This window comes from Chelmon rostratus, chromosome 8 (assembly GCF_017976325.1).
Source record: "Chelmon rostratus isolate fCheRos1 chromosome 8, fCheRos1.pri, whole genome shotgun sequence".
Lineage (NCBI taxonomy): Eukaryota > Metazoa > Chordata > Actinopteri > Chaetodontiformes > Chaetodontidae > Chelmon > Chelmon rostratus.
The window spans coordinates 5,174,625-5,195,425 of record NC_055665.1 but is presented as its reverse complement, the minus strand read 5'-3'; the positions used below and the strand labels follow the sequence as shown (position 1 = coordinate 5,195,425).

The 20,801-nt window shown below is 38.1% G+C and overlaps 1 protein-coding gene across 1 annotated transcript in view; it reads left to right on the top strand.

Annotated features, from left to right (window-relative positions):
* Positions 1-2,775: 2,775 nt before the first annotated feature.
* Positions 2,776-20,801, top strand: part of LOC121610301 (inactive phospholipase C-like protein 2) — a 35,101-nt gene continuing 17,075 nt past the window's right edge. The window contains exons 1-2 of the mRNA XM_041942334.1: positions 2,776-2,881; positions 3,052-3,530. Coding sequence (XP_041798268.1) covers positions 3,279-3,530 — 252 coding nt within the window. The 5' untranslated portion in view covers positions 2,776-2,881; positions 3,052-3,278. The remainder of the gene's footprint in view (positions 2,882-3,051; positions 3,531-20,801) is intronic.

Here is a 20,801-nt window from a genome sequence, read left to right as displayed (position 1 = left end):
GTGACTGTGTAAACAGATTTATGTTCCCACAACTCACTCTCTCTCTCACACACACACATAAACGCAGCACAATACCATGTCTTCAATGTCATTTTAAGTGAGACCAAAACACAAGATGATAACACAAGATCTGCGATCAAAGAATCATACTTCTAAACTCTTGATCTTTCCTTAAGCATCATCGTACAAGACTGCTTATTCTTCGGGCACAGATGAAATAATTTGACAACAATAAAACTGATTAAGTATGACTCAGTATTTGGGAACATAATACACCTTTGTACATAGTGATATACTGTGATAAACAAAGATGCATAAATGCAAATAGGGTCAATATCATCACAGCATTGGTATCTTCATCAGCTTGAACCTTTTTCCTGCCAAGACTGCAATATAATTTGTACTTGTTTAAATATCACTTTTCAATCAATGAACAGCTATGCTATGTCAGTAGGCTAAGCCCTCATCAGGATCAGGGCAAGCGATAAGTCTGAGTAGTTGCAAGATAACTAACAGGATGGGAACCCAATATAATATGTTTCTGTATGTAACAGAAAATCACAGCCTTTTTTCTAGCAGATTATTGCATAATTTAACCTCTTTGGCTCTTTAAATTTAAATAATAATAATAAAAAACACTCTTTGGTTAGAGTTTTCACAACAAGGAGACAAACAGTCTTGATCACAAGTAGAGATTGCTTGTTTTAAGGGCTCACAGACCCAAAAGGCTGGAAAACAACTGCCCTGGTATTAAAATGTGGCAAAAAAAAATTATATATACTTTTGCTGGCTGTGTATTGTCAGGAGAAGACATGCAAACAGTAATATGAAAATCAGTGCTGCACAATCAATAAAAAAATCAATAACCCTAGTAGGCCAGCAGATGGCTCTGTTGTACAACTCACCATACTCCAGCGTTGGTAGCCCACACTGTTAGTTAATGTGCCTTCAACTGAATCAGTGGCCTATGAATAAAATGCAACAAGTCATGTAGAACAATGTCATGCCTCATCACTCACTATCTGTGTCTCTTATGCAGGAGGCTATAGTATGAGGCTATATGAGCTACATGTAAAGGACATGTTCTACCATGTATGACTAATATTTCAAAGCTCTGTCCTTGAGAGAGGACATGCAGCTTCTGAATGAAGCTAACATCAACAGCAACATCAATAACATAGAATATAATATGTTGTACAGGTGCACTACAACAGAACAAGAAAAAAAGGTACAAAATGCCTTTATATAGCCAGATATGTTAGATTAAAACTATCATCAACCTATGTTATGCCCAGTGAGGTTGCCGTCTTAACACAATAAAGGCTTTTAGTATAACTTTACTCATTGCTGGGGAAATCTTCTTTTCTCATCTGCTAGAGCACCTCAAGTTTCCTGGACTTACTACCTGAGAAAGTGTGTGAGCTTTTAAATATTTATTCTTCTAATATTAATCTTTTATCTGGGCTATTTGTGGAACATTTTCAGAGATATTTCAAACTACACAAAAATAGAATTAAAATAATTTGCATCTTACCCTTTTCTGTATGTGTTTTCTTGTTGATGTTTGTGCTGTTTCATAAGCTATGTCTGTCTATGTATGTCTACATGTTTACTTTTGTGTTTTGTACTGTATTTTCTTGTTGAGTATTCTGTTTTTGCTTCTTTGCATGTATTTTCTTGTTGACTTCTGTGCTTTTCTGCATGTATTTTCTTGTTGTCTTCTGTGTTTTTTTGTGTATTTTCTTGTCGCCTTTCATGATTTGTGCTGTATGTATTTTCTTAATGAGTTTTACATATTGTAAGGGCTCACCTAGGCACGGGCATCAAAGCAGCTTACACCGGAAATGCTGTGGTATTGGTTCATATGCTATAACCTATATTTGTCCTGATAAACACACAGACTGAAAGACAGAAAGAAACCTTATATGCCAAATATACAGATGACTACTGAGTGACCACAGTGATTTGGACAAATGAAACAAATAAAATTCCTTTACATGTGCATGAAGCCACAGTAATGCAAAGATGATCTAATTTTGTGAGCTTTCAAAGGCATGCTGGCTCATTTGCTCTGCAGGAAAGTTAAAAAAAAAAAAGAAAAAAGGGGGGGGTGTTGGGGGCGTTTCTTGCCCGTTGGTGAAAAAGTAATTAGGTTTGATTGACAGCACAGACTGTGCATGACGCGCGTTCACGAGACGTACACAAGTTTGTTTCTTTGGAAACGACTTCACTGAGTGACGGGCGTGTGTGCGCGAGACGCTTAACGGCAATCACGGTTTTCGCTTTTTTAAAGACTTTAAACAGAATAAATACTGACTGTCGAGGCTGACTGATGGTGGAGATAAGACCTTCCTTTGTTTGCTAACCAGTCTAACAACGCGGGTTATGCTGTCTCGACCCGGAGTTTGCTGTGACAAACTTCACCCAGCTAGCTACCGAGTGAGGTTAGCTAGCTAGCTAACTAGCTGAGCTCGGCGCAGACAGCAAACGGTAGTCAGGCTGCTCAGTTACGGCAACAACTTGAAGGAAGACCGTCCTTCCCATGGAGAGACAAGGCGCTTCAAAAGGCAAGTACACGAAAAGCTGTCGTGCGTTACATAAAGCTACTCATGAATTTTCTGGGCGAGTTGATTGAACTGTTTACTTTAATACGGTTTTAATGTTATTTCACTTCACGTTACGGACCACTGCTTAGCCAAAGACGGCGGGTTGTTAGAGACGTTACACTAAAATGCAACACAGCGGGCTGGTCTGTGTGAAGACGGTGGAAATGTGCTAAAAACGGCGAACTTGTTGGAAAACGTCACAAAGCCCGCACATGAAAGGAAGCACGAAAGCGTTTTTTATCACGCTGCATGTACGCTGACAGCCTTCACTGATTGTAAGTTAACATCCGCTTTCAGTGCGAACGAAACGTGAGCACTGAACGCTTCAGCTACATGCTCTCTTCATATGGCCGTGCAACGCGAAATAGCTGGTACTATCAACGCAAAGGCTGTTACTAATCTCATGTTGCCTAATTATGCTAATGGTCGTGGTTTCTCTTTGCAGAGCACAATGCACGGAGCAAGCCCCTCTGTCTGTAGGAACCTGACACATATGTGCCTGGAGAGATGATACGGCAGAATCGCGTGCAAATGTTACAACGAGGCAATAGGCCAGGCAGGAAATAGGAGTAAAGCTGAAACATACGGCTTTGCTACCCATCAGCTTGCCAGCCTGTGTGTGTGTGTGTGTGTGTGTGTGTGTGCGTGCGTGCGTGCGTGCTCGAAGTGCCTATGGCGGAGTTTGGGAAGGACGGCAGCCTGCCTCCATTGAATCTTGGGGATACGGCCGTGCCCAGCGACGAAGCAGCTGGCAAGACGCATTGCGAAGTGTCGGTCTTGAATGGAGACTGTGGGATATCAGAAAATATGGTCGGTTCTGGATCCGTCGTCGCACCTGGCAGCCAAGCCGGGGTGGAAACCGCCAACACCTCTGTCGGATTGGATGGCAAATCTGAAATACCACGCAGGAGCAGCATTATCAAGGTAAACATTGAAATGAAAGTCTCTGTGTTATGTCATTCATTCTGGGCAGCTAGCCTGCACATCTACACTAAACATAGGGTGTTGGAAGTTACAATGCAAAACCCCTGCTCCCATGTAATTGGTCCCTTTTGTATATATCTTTTGCCTGCTTTTCATGTGCTTATAACATGGTTACACATAACATATTGAAATGGTGGTTTTCACAATGCAGGCCAGTAATGTGCTAATCAAAAGCACATCCTGTACTTTGTCTGAATATTTGCATAGAATTTGGCAGCTCTTCTCCTAATTTGATCTTGAATGTCATTAATCTAGCTATATGTTGTACAGTGTGTCTGTAGAGACAGGATGGGATAAGATAATCTTTATTCTTACCAGAAGGGGAAAATAAATTGTTTACGTCACCAGAGAAGTATAGAAATAAAGCTGTGAACTATCATATTGTCATTGTCAGAGAAATTGCATACTCACAATTCTTACATACAATAAGGAGCAAGATACTGCTTTAGTTATATTAATATAGAGGACAAAATAAATGCAATGTTTAATTTAAAATTCTGAAAGAAAGATGGACAGAAGTGGACTGAAATTGGATAATGTTTTTATAAACCCAGCAAGGACAGCACATGGTATAGCATAAAATATTGCACTAGAGCAAGAATAGGAAGGAGTGTCCATAAAGAGGACAACAGTATATACAGTAGAGACTGTTCAGTGCAGCAGCAGATAATGTAGAATGACAGTAATAGTGACTACTGGTAATAAAATAGCATGCACAGCTACTGCATGTTTTGTATGTTGACCTAACATATGCACAGATAATTGATAGGGTCTGCCTTAAAATTGTTAAAGTATTGCACACTGTCAGTCTAATATAGTAATGAGTAACACAATGAAATATCTCATATTGCTGGAAAAGAAACAGAGGTAGTCAGAGGAAAATCCCTGAGCAGCACACTCAAGTCTTAACCTGCTCCAGATGACAATCTTGGAGGCTCTCATAAGTCAGCTGAAATGCCTAGATGTACATGTTTCTGTAGTACATACAAATATCAAACAAACCTTTTACAGATGAATGTTTTTAAAGTATTTGGTCTTAGACTCATTGTGATTCTGATTTTCATTCTAAAGCTTTGCATTTTAGTTTACTTATCTCACGGGTATGGATGTTGGGAGTATTGCTTAAGGGGTACCAAAGATGATGACACTTCCTCACATTGCATCAATCTACTGTATGTTGAAAGCCTCTGAGGCATTATCTGTTGCTAATGTCAGCAACTCTGTAATGTAAGTCTTGCCTCTGCTTCTGTAGCTGTCATAATGTCAACCATAAGACTGTAAAGGAACAAGTTTGAAAATGGTGAAGGGGAGTTACTCATCTATACTGAAAAAAGTATTTAATATTTGCAATATTACTAAATTATTCTTCACATTAACGGTATTCTCCCCCAACAGAACATGACCATAGCATAGACCCAAATTAGGTCCCAAAATAGATGTCAGAAATGTATGCCTCTTATTTTGATGTTGTTTACCTTTTGACTTTTAGAGGTCAGTAAATTAGTAGTCAGCCTCAGAGATTTCATTCCCTCTAGAGCCAGCTGGATTTAAAATGCATGAGCTTGTGTAAGGATTTTGTTGAGATGCACTTTTTAAATGGCAGTGTCTGATGTGTTTGAATGAATTTGGTGGCTTAATCATTTATTACCATATGCACAATCAATATTTCTCAGCTTTGGGTACTTTCTCTGGTAGTGGACGGGGTTCAGCTGCTCACCTTTTTGCCGGTGGGTTTCACAGACAACACATTCTTGGCACATTGTGGGTGCTGAATTTTGACGTGCACCTCTGCCTGGAGATTGATGGGGTAATATTGACATTTCTGCCTTGTAATGTTCCAAGTAATCTCTCACTACACAAGGACCTGCCTCACTTTCCAGGCCATTTAAGTGCAATTTATTCTAGTGGTATGTCCACTCCTGTGATCAATAGGCTCTGTCGAAACATGCTGAAGCCTATTTGAATAAGAGAAATGTCAATAGGTTTTTGACTCCTTTTTTGAAGACATTTTGGTTTCAATTCAAAACTTTTAGTTAAAGAAGAGACAGAAATGTTTCTTAATATAACAAGTCAAGTTGTCAAGATTAATACCCCTGTCCAATTTACTGGCCTGGTCCAGAGGTTTCTGCATGGAGGTCCAGTGCCAGGGTATGCAAGAAATCATTCTGAAAAGCTCAATGACCTAAATTCAGCAAAGTGCCATATCAGACTCCACAATGAAAGCCTTCATGACGAGGCATTTGAAATAAGGGAAATGCATAACAGGTCAGTTTCAAATGATTTTGTGTCATTTGCTTAGCAACACAGCACACAGATGGATAAACATGCAGTGAGTCACAGCAGAGACGATGACTTCTGATAAATTGGAGCCAAAGTGAAAGTCATGTTACAGTTACTCTAAGAGAACATTAACTTTTACCAAGACTTGGGTTGATGCAGCAAGTACAGTTACTAATCAGGGTAGAAAAAATAATGCTCCTCCTACACCAACAAACCAAAAAGTAAGAGTTCATATTCTGAATTGACTGGCTTGAAAGTGATTTAGGGCTGTCAAAATTGGTGAAAAATTATGTTTGAATATTCTCTCTAAAAAAACCCTAAATAGGTTCGAACCATTATGTGTGATATGTAGTTTTGTGCGTTATGTCCATAACAGGGAAAACCAGTACAATGAGGGACATACTACTTGTATATTTTTTTTTAACATGAACATCTTTTAAAAGATCTATATACCTACACATTACAAAATAAACAAATAAAATCATGTCCTATAGCATATTGTTGAATTATGCGCTCATTCAGCTTGACCTACATTTTGTTTTCAATCAGCGAAAGTGACGCTGTGTGTGCAATTTCCAGTTGGTGCTGGTGTCCACGTGTCCTGGAAGACAGTCCCGGTGACACAGGAGGAATTCTGGTCACATACTATCTAATTATGAACCCTATTTTCCCATGTTTTTTGTCTCTAATGGAGACAACAATTTTTGGATTTTTCTTCAGTATTGAACAAGAGTTTTGCAGCTAGCAGCCACAAAACACACTGCAATTTAATCCATCCAGGTGTTGACGCACCGTCAATGTAGATCCACTAAAAGTCTTTGTTTTTGCCACTGCCAGGCTCAGATTGTTATATTAAGTGTCTGACAACACTATGGAAAGGATCACTACAAAGATGCCTTCTTGTTTAAGAGTAAGATTGTGTTGTTTAACCAGAAACAGCTGTTTTATCGCTCTGGCCAAAGCCACCAGACTCCATTCAGAGAAACTGCAATTTTATCATTGTGAAACACACTTGATTCAAACTCAGCCGAAATAACATAAAACTCACCAAAACCTTCATGATTTGTCTTTCACTGTTCAAACAATCATCATCAACTCTGGATTGGTTGAAATAAACTCTGAATTCACCAAATCAGGGGAGGAGTGCGAGAGAGGGTGGACATTAGAGAAGCAGCGGGGGAAAACAGCTTGTAGAGACAGAATATTTTCACACCTAAGTCAGGAATTTTTTTCTCTGGACATTATGAATGGAGAGATTTTAATATGTCTGACTTCAACAGATTTTACAGATTAACAAAAATTAATTACCATACTAAAGAAACTCCGCTTTTCTGACTGCTGTCCATCATGCAGTGCATTCACTGCAGCTGTGGCGGTGCTGCTTTTTTTCCCCACAATCGAATATTCATTTAATTTGGAATTTAGAATATTCATTGACAGCTCTGATCCCTACCCTCTACCACAGTGATTGGCACTATATGGGTCTCAGTCATATAGCACACCAACTGTATGATGGCCTCAGCCAAATTAACGTATAGACTGACATGTGTAGCCGGTGCAGAATGTTCTTGGTGGTTAACCGATTAACTGTTAACCATTGACATCCCTAGTGTGAAGGCAGAGCTCAGAATTTCCCATCTGAAGTCTATCAAGCAAATCAAGTATGCAGTAAGCCATGCCCTTGTCTGCATGCCAATATTTTCTTGTTTTTGTTTTTGACAGCTATGACTGATCGAATATTGCACTGAGACGTTGGTTGTGAAGGGTTTGGTCAGTGTTAACAAGGCAGTCTGTTTCACACTGTCAGTCAGGGCCCTCGGTTCTTGTTAAACTGCTTCTCTGAACTGATGGGAGGATGTGGTCAGGACAACACGAACCACATTCTCATAGTAACAGCTGCAGGCCTTATTGCTGAACAGTAACCTGACTTCTACAAATGTTTCTATTGAACATATTTGGTGGTGCGGGTGTGTGTATATATATATATATATGTATATATGTATATGTATGTATATGTATATATGTATATATATATGTATATGTATATATATGTATATATATATATGTATATATATGTATATATATGTATATGTGCGTGTGTGTGGTGAGCGGGTATAAGTTAATGGGACATCTAAACTGGCATGTCGAGACCTTTCTTCCAAAATTGTGTCTGCACTGTCTGAAAAAAGTGAGGCTTGCAGTCCTTGATAGACAAAATTACACATTTGTAAATCTTTTAATTTGATTGTTGCTGAATACTGAACTTAAAGTGGTACTCCACCCAAATTCTGCACTTACCCTCCCACTCATCCTTTCAGTGGTGGCAACTCCTTGAGCATTAATACATGCATAGATGCTGACATCCATAGTTAAGCTTCTCTAAACCCTCTCAGTTTATTTGAATGCTTTGTATATTATAACTGTTGTGTTTTAAATACGTTGTCAAATACCCTGTCTCTGTGTCATCCCCAGTGAAACACAGAAGATCTTTTTCTTTGGCAAAATAATGATTTTCTGGGACATGCAGAGAATATGGGTTAGAGTATTATACTTCAGAAGTGGTTAGAGAATTATTTATGGATATTTTGAATATTTGGGAATCATTTTAACTGACATGATTTCAAGTTCACATTCTATGACTACATCCTCTCCATGAAAGATAAAACTATCACCTTTAAGTCGCCATCTTTCAACCCTCCACAGGATGAGTGTTTGATAATTATAGTATATGTTTAGGTCACATTGTGACTATGCGATACTAAGGCACTTATATATAGCTTGGGTAATGGATTAGGCATTTACTTGTCCATTTCAAACTCTTTCTTCACCAATTAATTGCAACCATGTTGTATGTGGGTGGGCGGGCGGTGGCAGGAGAAATAATGAGCCTGTGGCTACACTTTGCTTTCCACCTCACGCCTCACCTCATATCCCCTTGAAGAAAGAGAATCTTTCCATTGCTTGGTAAATAACACTTATTTCATAGCTCTGATATGAGAAGAAAGAGAAAACAAGCTCAGTTTGTGATATAACCCTTTTAAATAGGAAAACAATACGGTATTGATTATGGTGGACCAACATTGCTGCGAGTCCAAGACAAGTTTCTCCATGGGAATCATCATATTGTATCATATCTTTTAGTTAGGCACAGTGGCAATTCAGCCTGCATTACTCAGACCAGTGCATCACAGCCGAGGTGTGATGATGAGAGTTATACATCCAATTTTATGAGCTTCTTTTTCAGCATCTGTAAAAGGAATAACACAGAATGCTTGCTCCTGTTATGGTAATGGAAAGGAATTTCAAAAGTTTACAGTACTCATTGAATTAGTATTTTTTCTTTACTTGAAATATAAGACTGTTGGGAGAGTTGAATTCACCTTGTGTTTTAGAGGTGACCTGCTATACTACCAACTTTTACTTTTTGTGCCACAAACGATTATAAACAGTCTCTCATTTCTGTGGTAGATGTCAGAAAGTCCCCACAGTACATTTTCGCATTCTACGTTGTGCTTACTGACATTTGCATTTGACAGTAATGATTTTAGATCAAGTTTCCCACTGCTTTAAGACTTGGCACAGCTGAAGGTCAGTGTTAGGTTGTAGATTTACTTTGAATACTTGGTATAAATATATATTGTTTTTCCTTGAGCCAAAGTATTGTAGTGATAAAATGTTATATCCTCACTTCCAGTAAAAGGATGCTTTCTATATGTGTGTACTGTATATCAACTTCTTCATGCTGCACACAGTTAATGTAGTCATCAGTGCTCACCGTGTTTAGAAATAGATTCCAAACGCTGGTGTTTCCATTCTGCCGTCTGATTAATTGTGATAAATGGTTACTGCTGTATATGCTACAGTACATTTGTCCTTGTGAGTACCTACACTGGAATGGGTAAATGTAGTCACTGCCTGCCCTAATTTGTACAATCAAATAGAGAATTGGAGCACGGAAAATGAATTGTGGGAATGCAATGTGAAACAGTATCTCTCCTGAAGTGACTTTTGAAGTGGCCTTGAGCAAGAAACTGACTTTATAACATTCACACTGAACAACAGGGTTCAGCAAATTCCCCTGGGTTAACAAAGAGATGGAAAGAAGTCTACTGAACAGTGTCTTTCACTGAAGTGAGTGGTATTAAGTTCCCATTAGGAATGTGGTGATACAAATGTTGTTGATATTGCAGAGCATTGTCTAATTAATTATTCATAATGTCACCCAAGAAACTACCATTTAATCATTATGACTGACTTTCCTACCATCATTTAGCCTCAATCTGCAAACCACAGATTGTACCTTACTTCTGAGAGGTTATTTACTTGCTTGATGCACCTTTAAGCAGTGTAGCTCAGGGCTGAACAATAAATTGGAATATTATCAGAATTGCAGTATGGCCAAGTACAATATCCAGATCCCAGGGGCTGCAATTTAGGTAGAAAGGTAAAAGGTAAAGGTAAAATGTGTCACAACATACTCTTTATAAATGAAGCTTTGTGGTGCTACAGAGATGCCCTGGCCTAAAAGTCATATTCTCCAGACATAAAAGAGCATGCTTCTTTGCTACAGTCTGCAGCAAATCTCACTATCATTTTTTATTTTTTTTCAGTGAAATGAAATGAAATGAAAAAGTTACCATTCCCACTAAAATGTGTCTTATATCACAATCGCACAATCTGTCAAAATAATCACAACATGACTCACTTTGCATATCGTTCAGCCACAATGAGCTTGCATAGTTAAGTTTAGTCCAGTTGCCCGAACATATGCCACAGGCAGTTGATGGGATGATTTATTAAAGATGGTTTGATAACCATCCTTGATTGAGGGTCCTGCTGCTGTCTCACATTCACTCATTGTGGCTGCATGTGTTCAAGGCGACTCACAGCAGCACTCAGTCGTGTGCCTGAATAATTGCCTATTCATTCATCAGCTCAGGTGTCACTGATTTACACAAATGCTGCTTGCCTCACCCAGTTATTTCAAGGGTAGCTCAAATGACTTGGCAGTGATTACAGTCCTGCCACATTAATGGGAGAGGCAGTTCTATGCCCTTGTGAGGAGTTGAATTAATTTTCTAATGTAATAAGAGGAGTGTAGTCAGCAGGAAATGAGGTTCAAAGCCCTGACCAGAACTACACAGCAAAATGTTGATGTCAGAATGACCACTAAAGCTCATCACAAGTCTAACAACGAGGACTAACCAAACAAGATGACCTGTAGTTATATTACCAAAGAGAGGAGCATAAGCTACCAGCTTGCAGACGCTAAACGAAATGACAGTTAACCACTTCCTCACCTCAATTGTCTCAGTTCCTCACCTACCAAACCAAATACTCACATACCTGTAACGCTGCAAATTTTGCTACTGTGCGATTTAAAAAGGATTCTCTTATCTTATGCCTATCCATCTTGAGGCAAACCAGGCTCAAACAAAGTTAATGCAACATACAGTGAAGACCAGAGAAAAGGCACTGTTTTTACAAAAATCATGAATGTTTGAACTGGACATTTACTAACTAATTCACTATGTGACAGGTCTTTGGACTGATACTAGTGGTGGGTACTTAAAGGTGGGGAGAGTCATAGTAGAGGAAGATTGTTGATATTGCATTCCCCTCCTGACAATGCGACTGCACATTAGCATGACAGATTTTCTGTCCTTCTTTCTCTCTCCCCATCTCCCACACATGTACACATGTCCTGTGTACGAGCATGAGTGCCACCTGTTGCTGATTGGCTGGAATAGTGTTGTGTGGCTTGGTCCAAGCTACTTTGTTTGTTTTCCATTTAAAGAGCCGGGGCTATGTACAAAAAACAGATTTTTTTTCACTGCTCTTACATACATACAGCTAGAAAACTGTGAGGAGATACTAACTAAATTTGAAATTCAGCGAATATGAACAGTAACCAGAAAAGGTAACCAGAAAGTTGCGGCCCACAGGAAATAGGGCTGGGAATCAAAATTTGGTTTCAAATTATAACCGAATCCAAAATGAGAATTGGGCACCCATGAAAGAACATGCTACAGCATGTTGTTGATTGGCTGTGGCTCAGGACCTAGCAAGGAGTGGGTGGTTGGTCAAGGAGGGTGAGCTAGTGGCAGTGACTAGCAGAGCTCCAAGGAAAGCAAGTGAGATCCATTTGGATAGTTTCTTTTAACATTTGTCATTTCCTGCATGCGCACCACTAATTAAGAATTACTAAAAACCTTGACAAATTTAAGTGTTTACATCCTGAACACTGTTTACTTGAGTCTTCTTTCGTTGTAATTTGATCTAGAAAAAAAAATGGAAATCATCAAATCACAAACTGAAGTCTTCACATGTAACTGCTATTTTTTTTTGGAACTTTCATCCATATTAGGAGACGCACAATCAATGATCAACAGCTGATGATCAAAATGATAAATTTTACTTTGAGTCATCTAACTGCTATATTAATGTAACAGTAACATCATATTACAATAACATCATAGTGTAGCACCATATTAACATTGTTATTAATTAAAGCTAATGTACTTTTATATTAACCATATTTAAAGCCCAGGGGAAATGGCTTTTTTGATTGATTGAAATAAAATTTACCAGCTAGTTGTTGTTGCCAGTGCTTCAGCATTGTTTTGCAATGCTGTTCAACCTTAAGATGTGCCGAGGATGAACCAGCTAACCTGTTTTGCATTAATACCGATGTTGGCTGTGGAAATCATATGAAATTGGCAGCTAATATGTTAATTGTACTGACAGGGTAGGCAGAGTGTTTGAAGCCTGCCAGTGTTCTGAAACTGTCTCATCATGGATGCCCCATCAGATGCTGAACTGTGCTGATGCTGTTCACTCTCTCTTCTGTTGGTCTGAACTGTGACTTGACAGTTTTGCTTGATCATTCCCTGGTTGAGTTCTGATCAGAATTTGAATAAGATCATTTTTTAGCAATTGCAGTGTTGACCTGACTTGAATAATGTATAAATGCTTCCAAGTCTGACCTGATTGAACAATAATGTGGTGTACACTGTGCTTCAGAGCTGTTACACTGCATTACTCATCAGTTAATAGTGATGCTGTTCTTAACAATGATGATAAACTTTATTTATGTAGCACTTTTCTTAATAAAATTACGAAGAGCTTTACAAAAGAAAACATAAAACCAGATAAAAGGAGTCGGATAAAATGAGAAAAAGGCTAAGGCCAAGGACATGAGCACATAGGAAGTAAAGACAATGAAATAAAATGAATAAGATCAAGTAAATTGGAAAAAAACTGTATAAATAAAACAGAACAGAAACATTTTAAGAAGAGGTTTAAAAGAAGCTAGAGATTTGGCAGAGAGTTTCATAGTGTCAGGGATCTAATAGCAAATCCTGATCACCCTTAGTGACAAACCATGACCTGGCAGTTCCCAGCAAGGCTCCATTCGCAGAGCTTCATGTTTGAGAGAGCACATACCAGGTCAAGAAATCAGAAATGTAAATCAGAAATGTTTTAGACAAGTGAAAAAATGTAGAAGCAATGCTAGATGTCTGAGGCATATTTTCTTGTTTCAATGCTGTTCTATTACTACTCAGTTCTACATATGCCAGCATTCTCAGGTGCAGCAGTAGACAACTCACGGTTATTGTTGCTTAACATGAAGCTAAGGTGGTAGCTATTAGGCTACAGGTGGGACTGTGGCATGCAAAAAGGTGCTGCTTGGTTTTGTGGTTTGATAGTGTGAGGTTCACCGACATACTAATAACAGTCCTCTCAACAGCTCCACACTTAAGCAGAAACTGTCGCAGGTTGAGGTTTATTCGTGGTGGTTGAACCCAGAATGGGAACTAGGAAGGTTTGACATCCAGGATTAATACTTGAAGGTTGACTGCAAAACTGAATTGCAATCACATGCTTGCTAACTTTCTATTAGGTCAGTCTTATGTGACGGCAGATGAATTCAGCATTCTGGCAGACTTTTCAATTTCTAAGTATAAAGAAGAGGGTCGTGCTCAGCAATGCATTGTTTAATACGTTCACTCAGTCATCTGTCTTATTGCCAGACAAATTTCTGTTAGTTGTATTTTTTGTTTTCCCTGTCCAGTATTTGAAAGAAACATATCAAATTAATATTTTTGTGAAGAGTAGAAGCAACCTGTTTGTGTCAGGGAGTGTGTTGTGCAATTTCATCAACTGCCCTTGTAATAACATGAAAAGTTTGACTTTAGTGTCAGAGAAGGTATTTACTATGCTGTATCAACACTGTGTAAAGGTACTTATAAATATTAGTGAATTAACAAATGAACTTATTGTAACTGTGGCTAATGGCTCAATCAATATTTGAGAACATGAGAGGCTCTCTTCCAAAGCCTAGAGCCAAAAAAGAGCTGATGATGTAAGTCCTGGAACAGGTCCATAGAGAACAGTTTGGAAGAACATGGTGGTGAACAATTAACTGAGAACACCTAAGGCAATTTTTCTCTGGTTAATGGTATATTTTCCTTTTTCAGAACTGAAATACTGCCACAGATAAAAGAGCAATGCTTACATTTTCGGGGAAACATTTTATTTTTTCAGTGCTTTCAGTGAAGTCTTTGGTTCCTACCTTCAGGAAAAAGTTATTCATACTGAGAAATGAGACCTTTCTGGACCATATGGAAAACCCGCTTTTTAACTGTCTCTCTTAACTGCTTATGCTAATTTGAGTTGTCACTTGTGTTCTTGCACCCACCAGTGTTATTCAGTAGACAATGTGCTCCTAAGACATCTGACCATCTAGTGACTGAGGGCAGGTATTCTTTTGATGCAGCTCTGCCTGGTAGACCATTTGTCAGCTATATATTACATCAGCCACAACCCCTCAAATTCACAAACACATGATCTGAATACTGACAAGACAAATATACAAAATAGTAACCAACAAACCAGTGTCAAGAATACAAATAAGAAATAAAAGATGAAAATCAGTTAACAAAACCAAAAGGATGTAACATAAAAACTGAGGGCAATGGATTATAAATTGAGGTCCACTTTTTGATGTCAGCCCACATTGAACTCTTCCAGAAATAGACATGTAGCTCTCATTTATATTTACTGAGGAAATGGTAGAGCTTTAAAAAGTTAACTCCCAGGGTAGTTGCCTTCTTCACACTTCATTTGACCGACTGATATCATATGGTACAGAACAGAAGCAGCTGGGCCTTTACCAGGTTTGAACTCCTCTGGGATTCGACTTCAGAGCAGCTAGAGAACAAAAAGTCTTCATATGCTATTTTAATAAAATGACAAGCTCTCTAATAGAATATTTGTTAGGCTTTAGACTAATGCTGAATACCTATGGTGAGTATTATGTAGAGTTTACTTTCTTGTTACTTGTATGGTCCTGTTGTTCTTTGGCCTTGATTAAAATAAGCATTATTTTCTCATTTACATATTCAAATTAAAATTCATACACATACAGAGGTTTCACCACATTTATCCAAAAATAATCAATCCCAACAAATGTATGTGTAAAGGTACATTTAATGTTTGGTATATTTCGCTGCAGGGTGTGCAAAGTGTCATCACAATTTCTTAAAAGATACAAAACAGTGCACCGTTTTAATCAGAACTGGCTTTAATTATCTTTACACTATAATACAGTAGAGTCTCTTTGTGGCTCATTTTGTTCTAGTTAGTGTTTTTCCTCCAAAGCATTTTCTGTCACTGTGTTACCTATACATACTCATACTTCATACATTGTTGAACATTTCAGGCAGTGTTAACACAGTCTTGTTATTTGACGATGCAACTTTAAAAATTAAAAATTTAGAGGTGCTTAGTTCGATGCAACAGATCAGGGTTTCTGTTCTGGTCAGTGTGTCCTGGTAAATATCAGTCCGGGACTCTGTGGAAGTTAATGGGGTTCCTAAAGAGATACACCAGTCAAATATTTTCGGTTTTTGTGGACCCTCTTTCCCATGTTTTTGTGTCTAAGTGAGTAATAGGGACAACAGTTTTTGAAACTGATACAGTATTGCGTGAGAGCGCTGCAGCCAGCAGCCGCAAAACCGGCTGCAATGTAATCCCTCTGGGCGTTTGCCTATCGTGAATGTACATCCATGAAAATGGTTTTGTTTTCGCCACTGACAGGCTTAGACTGTTATTCCAAGTGTCTGACAACATTATGAAAAGGATCCCTACAGAGATAGACCTTTTTGTTAAAGTGTAAGATTTGTTTTACCAGAAACAGCCGTTATGTTGTTCTCGCCAAAGCCACCAGACTCCATTTACAGAAACAGCAATTTTATCATCGTAAATCACACTTCATTCAGTTGACAGAAACAAAGTACAAAAAACCCAATAAAAAACAAAGCACTAAATATGTATTGATTCATCTTTACACTGTTTCAACAGTTAACCACCAAGTCTGGTTTGGTCAAAATAAACCCCCCTAATTCACCCATTAGATTAAAATATTGCAGAGGCTGCGGGAGGGCAGACATCAGAGAAGCAGCGGGGGAAACTGCATGTAGAGCCAGAATATTTCACATTTAACTCTGGAATTATTTTCACTAGACATTATGACCGGAGAGATTTCAATTTGTTGGACTGAAACAGGGGTATGAGTAAAAAGCTTGATTTTAAGACATTTAATCTTTTATCCTTAATACTCAGTCTGACTCGTAGAAATATGGGATTTAAGCATAATATTAATGTTCGTGTTCATGTTATGTGAGTAGTTAAATAGTGAAGATATATATTTTTATATTGCATTTTGTTTTTCTTAGCTCACTTTAAGATCTTCACTGAATAATTGGGCTTTTAGTTAGTTTTACTTTTTCAGACAAAATATGAGCTAACAGAAATGCACTTGTGCATGACTCCCAAACCTGTAGTGCGTTTTTTTTTTAAGAATTTAAGATTGCATACTGTGACACATATGTATGTTTTAGTTTTATTTTGACACATGTACGAGTATTTGTAAACCACGATATACTGTGTCAGTATGAGATTTTATTATGACTGAATGGAGCGACAGTAAGGCTGAATTATCACCCAGTCGTAGAAAGAAGTGGAGGACTTATTAAATTGAACTTAAATACAGGGTCTAATGGGGTCTAATCCAGAGTAAGGAAATTATTCAGTATCTGACTGTGGCTGTGTGAAAAATTAAGTATGATTATACAACAAACATTCATAATTATAACAATAATGAGTGTTTACATAGTGGCACAGGACATAAATAAAATAATAACTTGTTTCCAGTTTCAAAAAGAAAATGTGCAGGGTGTCAAAATTTAACTTGTCATTTTGAAGCATAGACATTTCATGATGTAATCATAAACAGGCCCTAATAGTCGATCACTGAGGAGAAGTCTTCATAAACATCATTAGTACCTGTACAATTTAACCAATAGAGATGTATTTTAGGCTAACAAAAGGCAGCATTTGTCCCTGTCTGGTTGATTTATTACATTTGTATTCCGGTGACATTCTGTACATTTAATATATTTGTGCTGTTGGAAACTGAAGGTGATTCACATTGTTGTTAGGCATGTAGGTAGAACAGTGGAGCAGAGAATAATCGGTCCCCTGCCATGTCCTCAGTTGTACAGAATGTTCATAACTGCCCGCTGAGCCAGAAAGAAATGCAGCATTCAGCCCATTAGGGGATTCGGGTTCCTATGGGATTTGTGAGCAGTCAGATATACCCCATCTTTCTTATTCACTTGCTCTCTCATTGTCTCATCCTGTGTTTGCCTCTCTCTGACTTATTCTGTCTCCTTCACTCACTCCCTCAGCACACACTCTCAAACACTAAACACATATTGAAATGGTATATGAAGGCATAAAAGTAATTTCCCCTGTCAAGGTGAGCCTGATGGGATTAGCCTTGTTATTATCTCTTTATTATGAAACACCATGAAAACATCCATTATCTTTTTTTATGTTCTACTGACTAGCTTTCATAATGTACCAGGGGTTTTCTTCTCTGAACATAGCAAAAAAGAAAAAGAAACCCAGTAGTGGATAATGAACACTGTTAAGCCATAGTTATGAAAAAAATGAAAGAAACTTTAACCTTGATTCCCCTGACATTGTCTGAAAAAATACATTTTCACAGGTTTCAGAGAAGTGATGAGTGACAGCATTGTATGGTGTGTTGTGGATGTTAACCACTGAAAAGGCACCGTCTCTTCAGTGACAGCACTGATTCACACAAAATGATCTTTACACATGAAGTGGGGATTGGATAAGGTTGTTGATCAATACCAGTGACTGAGCATGTACTCTGTGGTACTGCACTTTCTGGCACTGTACATGCTGGCTTTTGATAAGTACTTTCCAGCTCACACGTTCATAACTAACCATAACCATGTGAAATTTGTATACACTCAAAACTATACAGGTGACTTGATGATCACCAGTAAAGGTTCATAGTTCAGTCCGTCCTATTTTTGTTAAACACAGCAGCCTTGGTCTTTGGAGAAAGGGAAAGGTCTTAATTGAGGCTGCTCTGCTAGTACTTGGACATTTCAGGTACTCCCATTTTAAAGCATTTTTTGTTGCCATGCTTTGTTCTGGCTAATAAGGAAATTTTAATAGTAGTTCTCTTTGAAGATAGATTTTATTGCTGAGCCAAGATTAACAGAGATGAGTGGTATTTATGTCTAGAAGAACATGCACTCTATAAAGCAGATATCTGATAGAACTATAAATACACAATCTGATGATGATGAGCTCATCTTTTTAGTACCATTTAAGGACTAATAAAACTATTTACTGTAAAAGAAAACACCCTGGGCCATCTGACTTCCACCAGAGGCACAAATGGGACCGTTGCATAAGAAATGGTCTCCTCAGGAAATAATAACAAATGCTAAGACAGAGATGGGTGTGCGCAGCATTGTTTTCTAGTTTTGGTAAAGGAAGCAGAAGGAAATCCTGAGCAGAATGCCTGGCAGGGCAGCCCTGGCATTACAGCATGAAACAGAAACATTTCAATAAGATGTGACTGTAACTCAAGGTTAACATGAAGACAAGTCCACATTCTTGCCCAGATCATAAGGATTATCTGCAGTCATGCGTTTAGGTTTTAAGGCCCCCTTTAGAACTCTCCTTAAGAGCACACAGTGTAAAAGAATGTGATTATTATGTTTACATTTTCCTTTACATGGTCAATATATGAGAAGTTGTACGATTCTACCAATTAATAAACGTGCAGGTCTGTGTGTTGTGCAACACTCCAACACACAGATGGGATATCTTATGATTAATTCATTTCGAAAAATTATTACATTTCTTGGCCACTGACAGACTTCTTTGGTTCTGTTTGATAAAATGTTTATTTTTTCACTAGATAGTTTTTGATGTTTTGCATCTTGGGTAGGGCTTTGTTTAAGTCTCCTTGGCTTCTGCCCTCCTCTGTTCATATCCATTTAGTTTTATTGTTGTATTTCATCTATGTCTTCATTGTACAAACAATCTGACTGAGACGGTGCTGTCAGCAGCAGGCTGCACTGTGAGTCAGTGCCAGTCGATGTCAGTGCCCATTGCTTTTGCTACCTTTCCAGTTTCAAATATGTATATACATGATGTAACATCCATAATCCCAATGTATCTCTACCAGCAACTGCTGAGCCATGGTTGTGTGGTGAGACTGTAGGGGAAATGGTAAGAAGACAGACAGTAGACAAAAAGAAGTGCTCCAAAAAAAAGCGTTACTGCGAAAAATGACAGCTACACTCATGTATCTTTGTCAAGATTTATTACTATAAATTGTCAGTTGAATAGGTACAAGTACATGTAGGAAGATGAGGGCGGATGTGTAATAGCTCCTGTATGACACAGACATGCAGATATATATGCATGTAGATCACAAACATCATTCTTAGTTTTTGCATTAGATTTTCTGACTTCACCCATCTTTCCTTGACACAGTAATGTATATGACTACAGGTTCATTCAGTATGCCACATATGTACATCTCAGCCTGATTACATAAGACTATGAATGTTTTGAGCATTTTATTAAACTAATTAAGTGTATTTTTAGTGAATTCTTAGCTAGGCAACATCATGTAGTTGGCAAAATGATAAATTGCTTTTGTATACAGTGGTACTATTGACCTGCCACATGAAGATTAACAAAAGTGTGGGTTTGGCTGGTGCTAAATTTGTGAAATTAGTTTGAATAAACCTAAATCTAAAATGATGTCCTTGTGCTGAAGGAACCTGCTTCAGCGGAAAGAGCAGGGTTCATTTAAAATGTCAGGAATGTGGCTGCTGAAGATGACTGGATTTTGTGTGGGCGATACTCTCCTGAGGGAGATTTCCTGTTGTAACTCCATAATACACAGTGACAGGTACCTTAAGTCACCCAACAAAGTTGCTGCTGTGATTCTGCTCCAAAAACGTTCAGAGGAAAGAATGAGGGACCAGGAAGGAAGGCCATGACATGACATTAAAACAGTATCAGAGCAGGCAGCATGTTGTGTTCTGCTGTATTGTTCTGTAAGGTGGATATTTACTTTATTTGCCAGAGTTTGACTTGATTGCAGAATATTTAATCCTGAATCCTACTACCAAATACATTTGTCAGACTTAAAATAGTGAAGTGAAATCTGGTCTTTTGCTGAAGGCCATATCCATTTATGCAGAAATTTGGTAAAGAAAAAATAACTTGTGGTGATCACACTAGATCACATGGAACACATTTTGTTCTGTCATGAATTAAAACTAATGAGTGTCCTCCTATTCATAAGGAAAATATAGGCAGAGCTGTGTATGAGTATTAATGAAAAGTAAGGGTTATTATATGGAGTGGTGTTAGAAGTACTGAGATATTCTACTTCAGTAAAAGTATCAGTACCACAATGATAAAATAGTAAGTTGGTTGAGTAGAAGTCCTACATTTGAAAGTCATTTTAACAAATGTATATCTTGTTAGGTAGTTAAATCCTTCACGATGCATATTTCC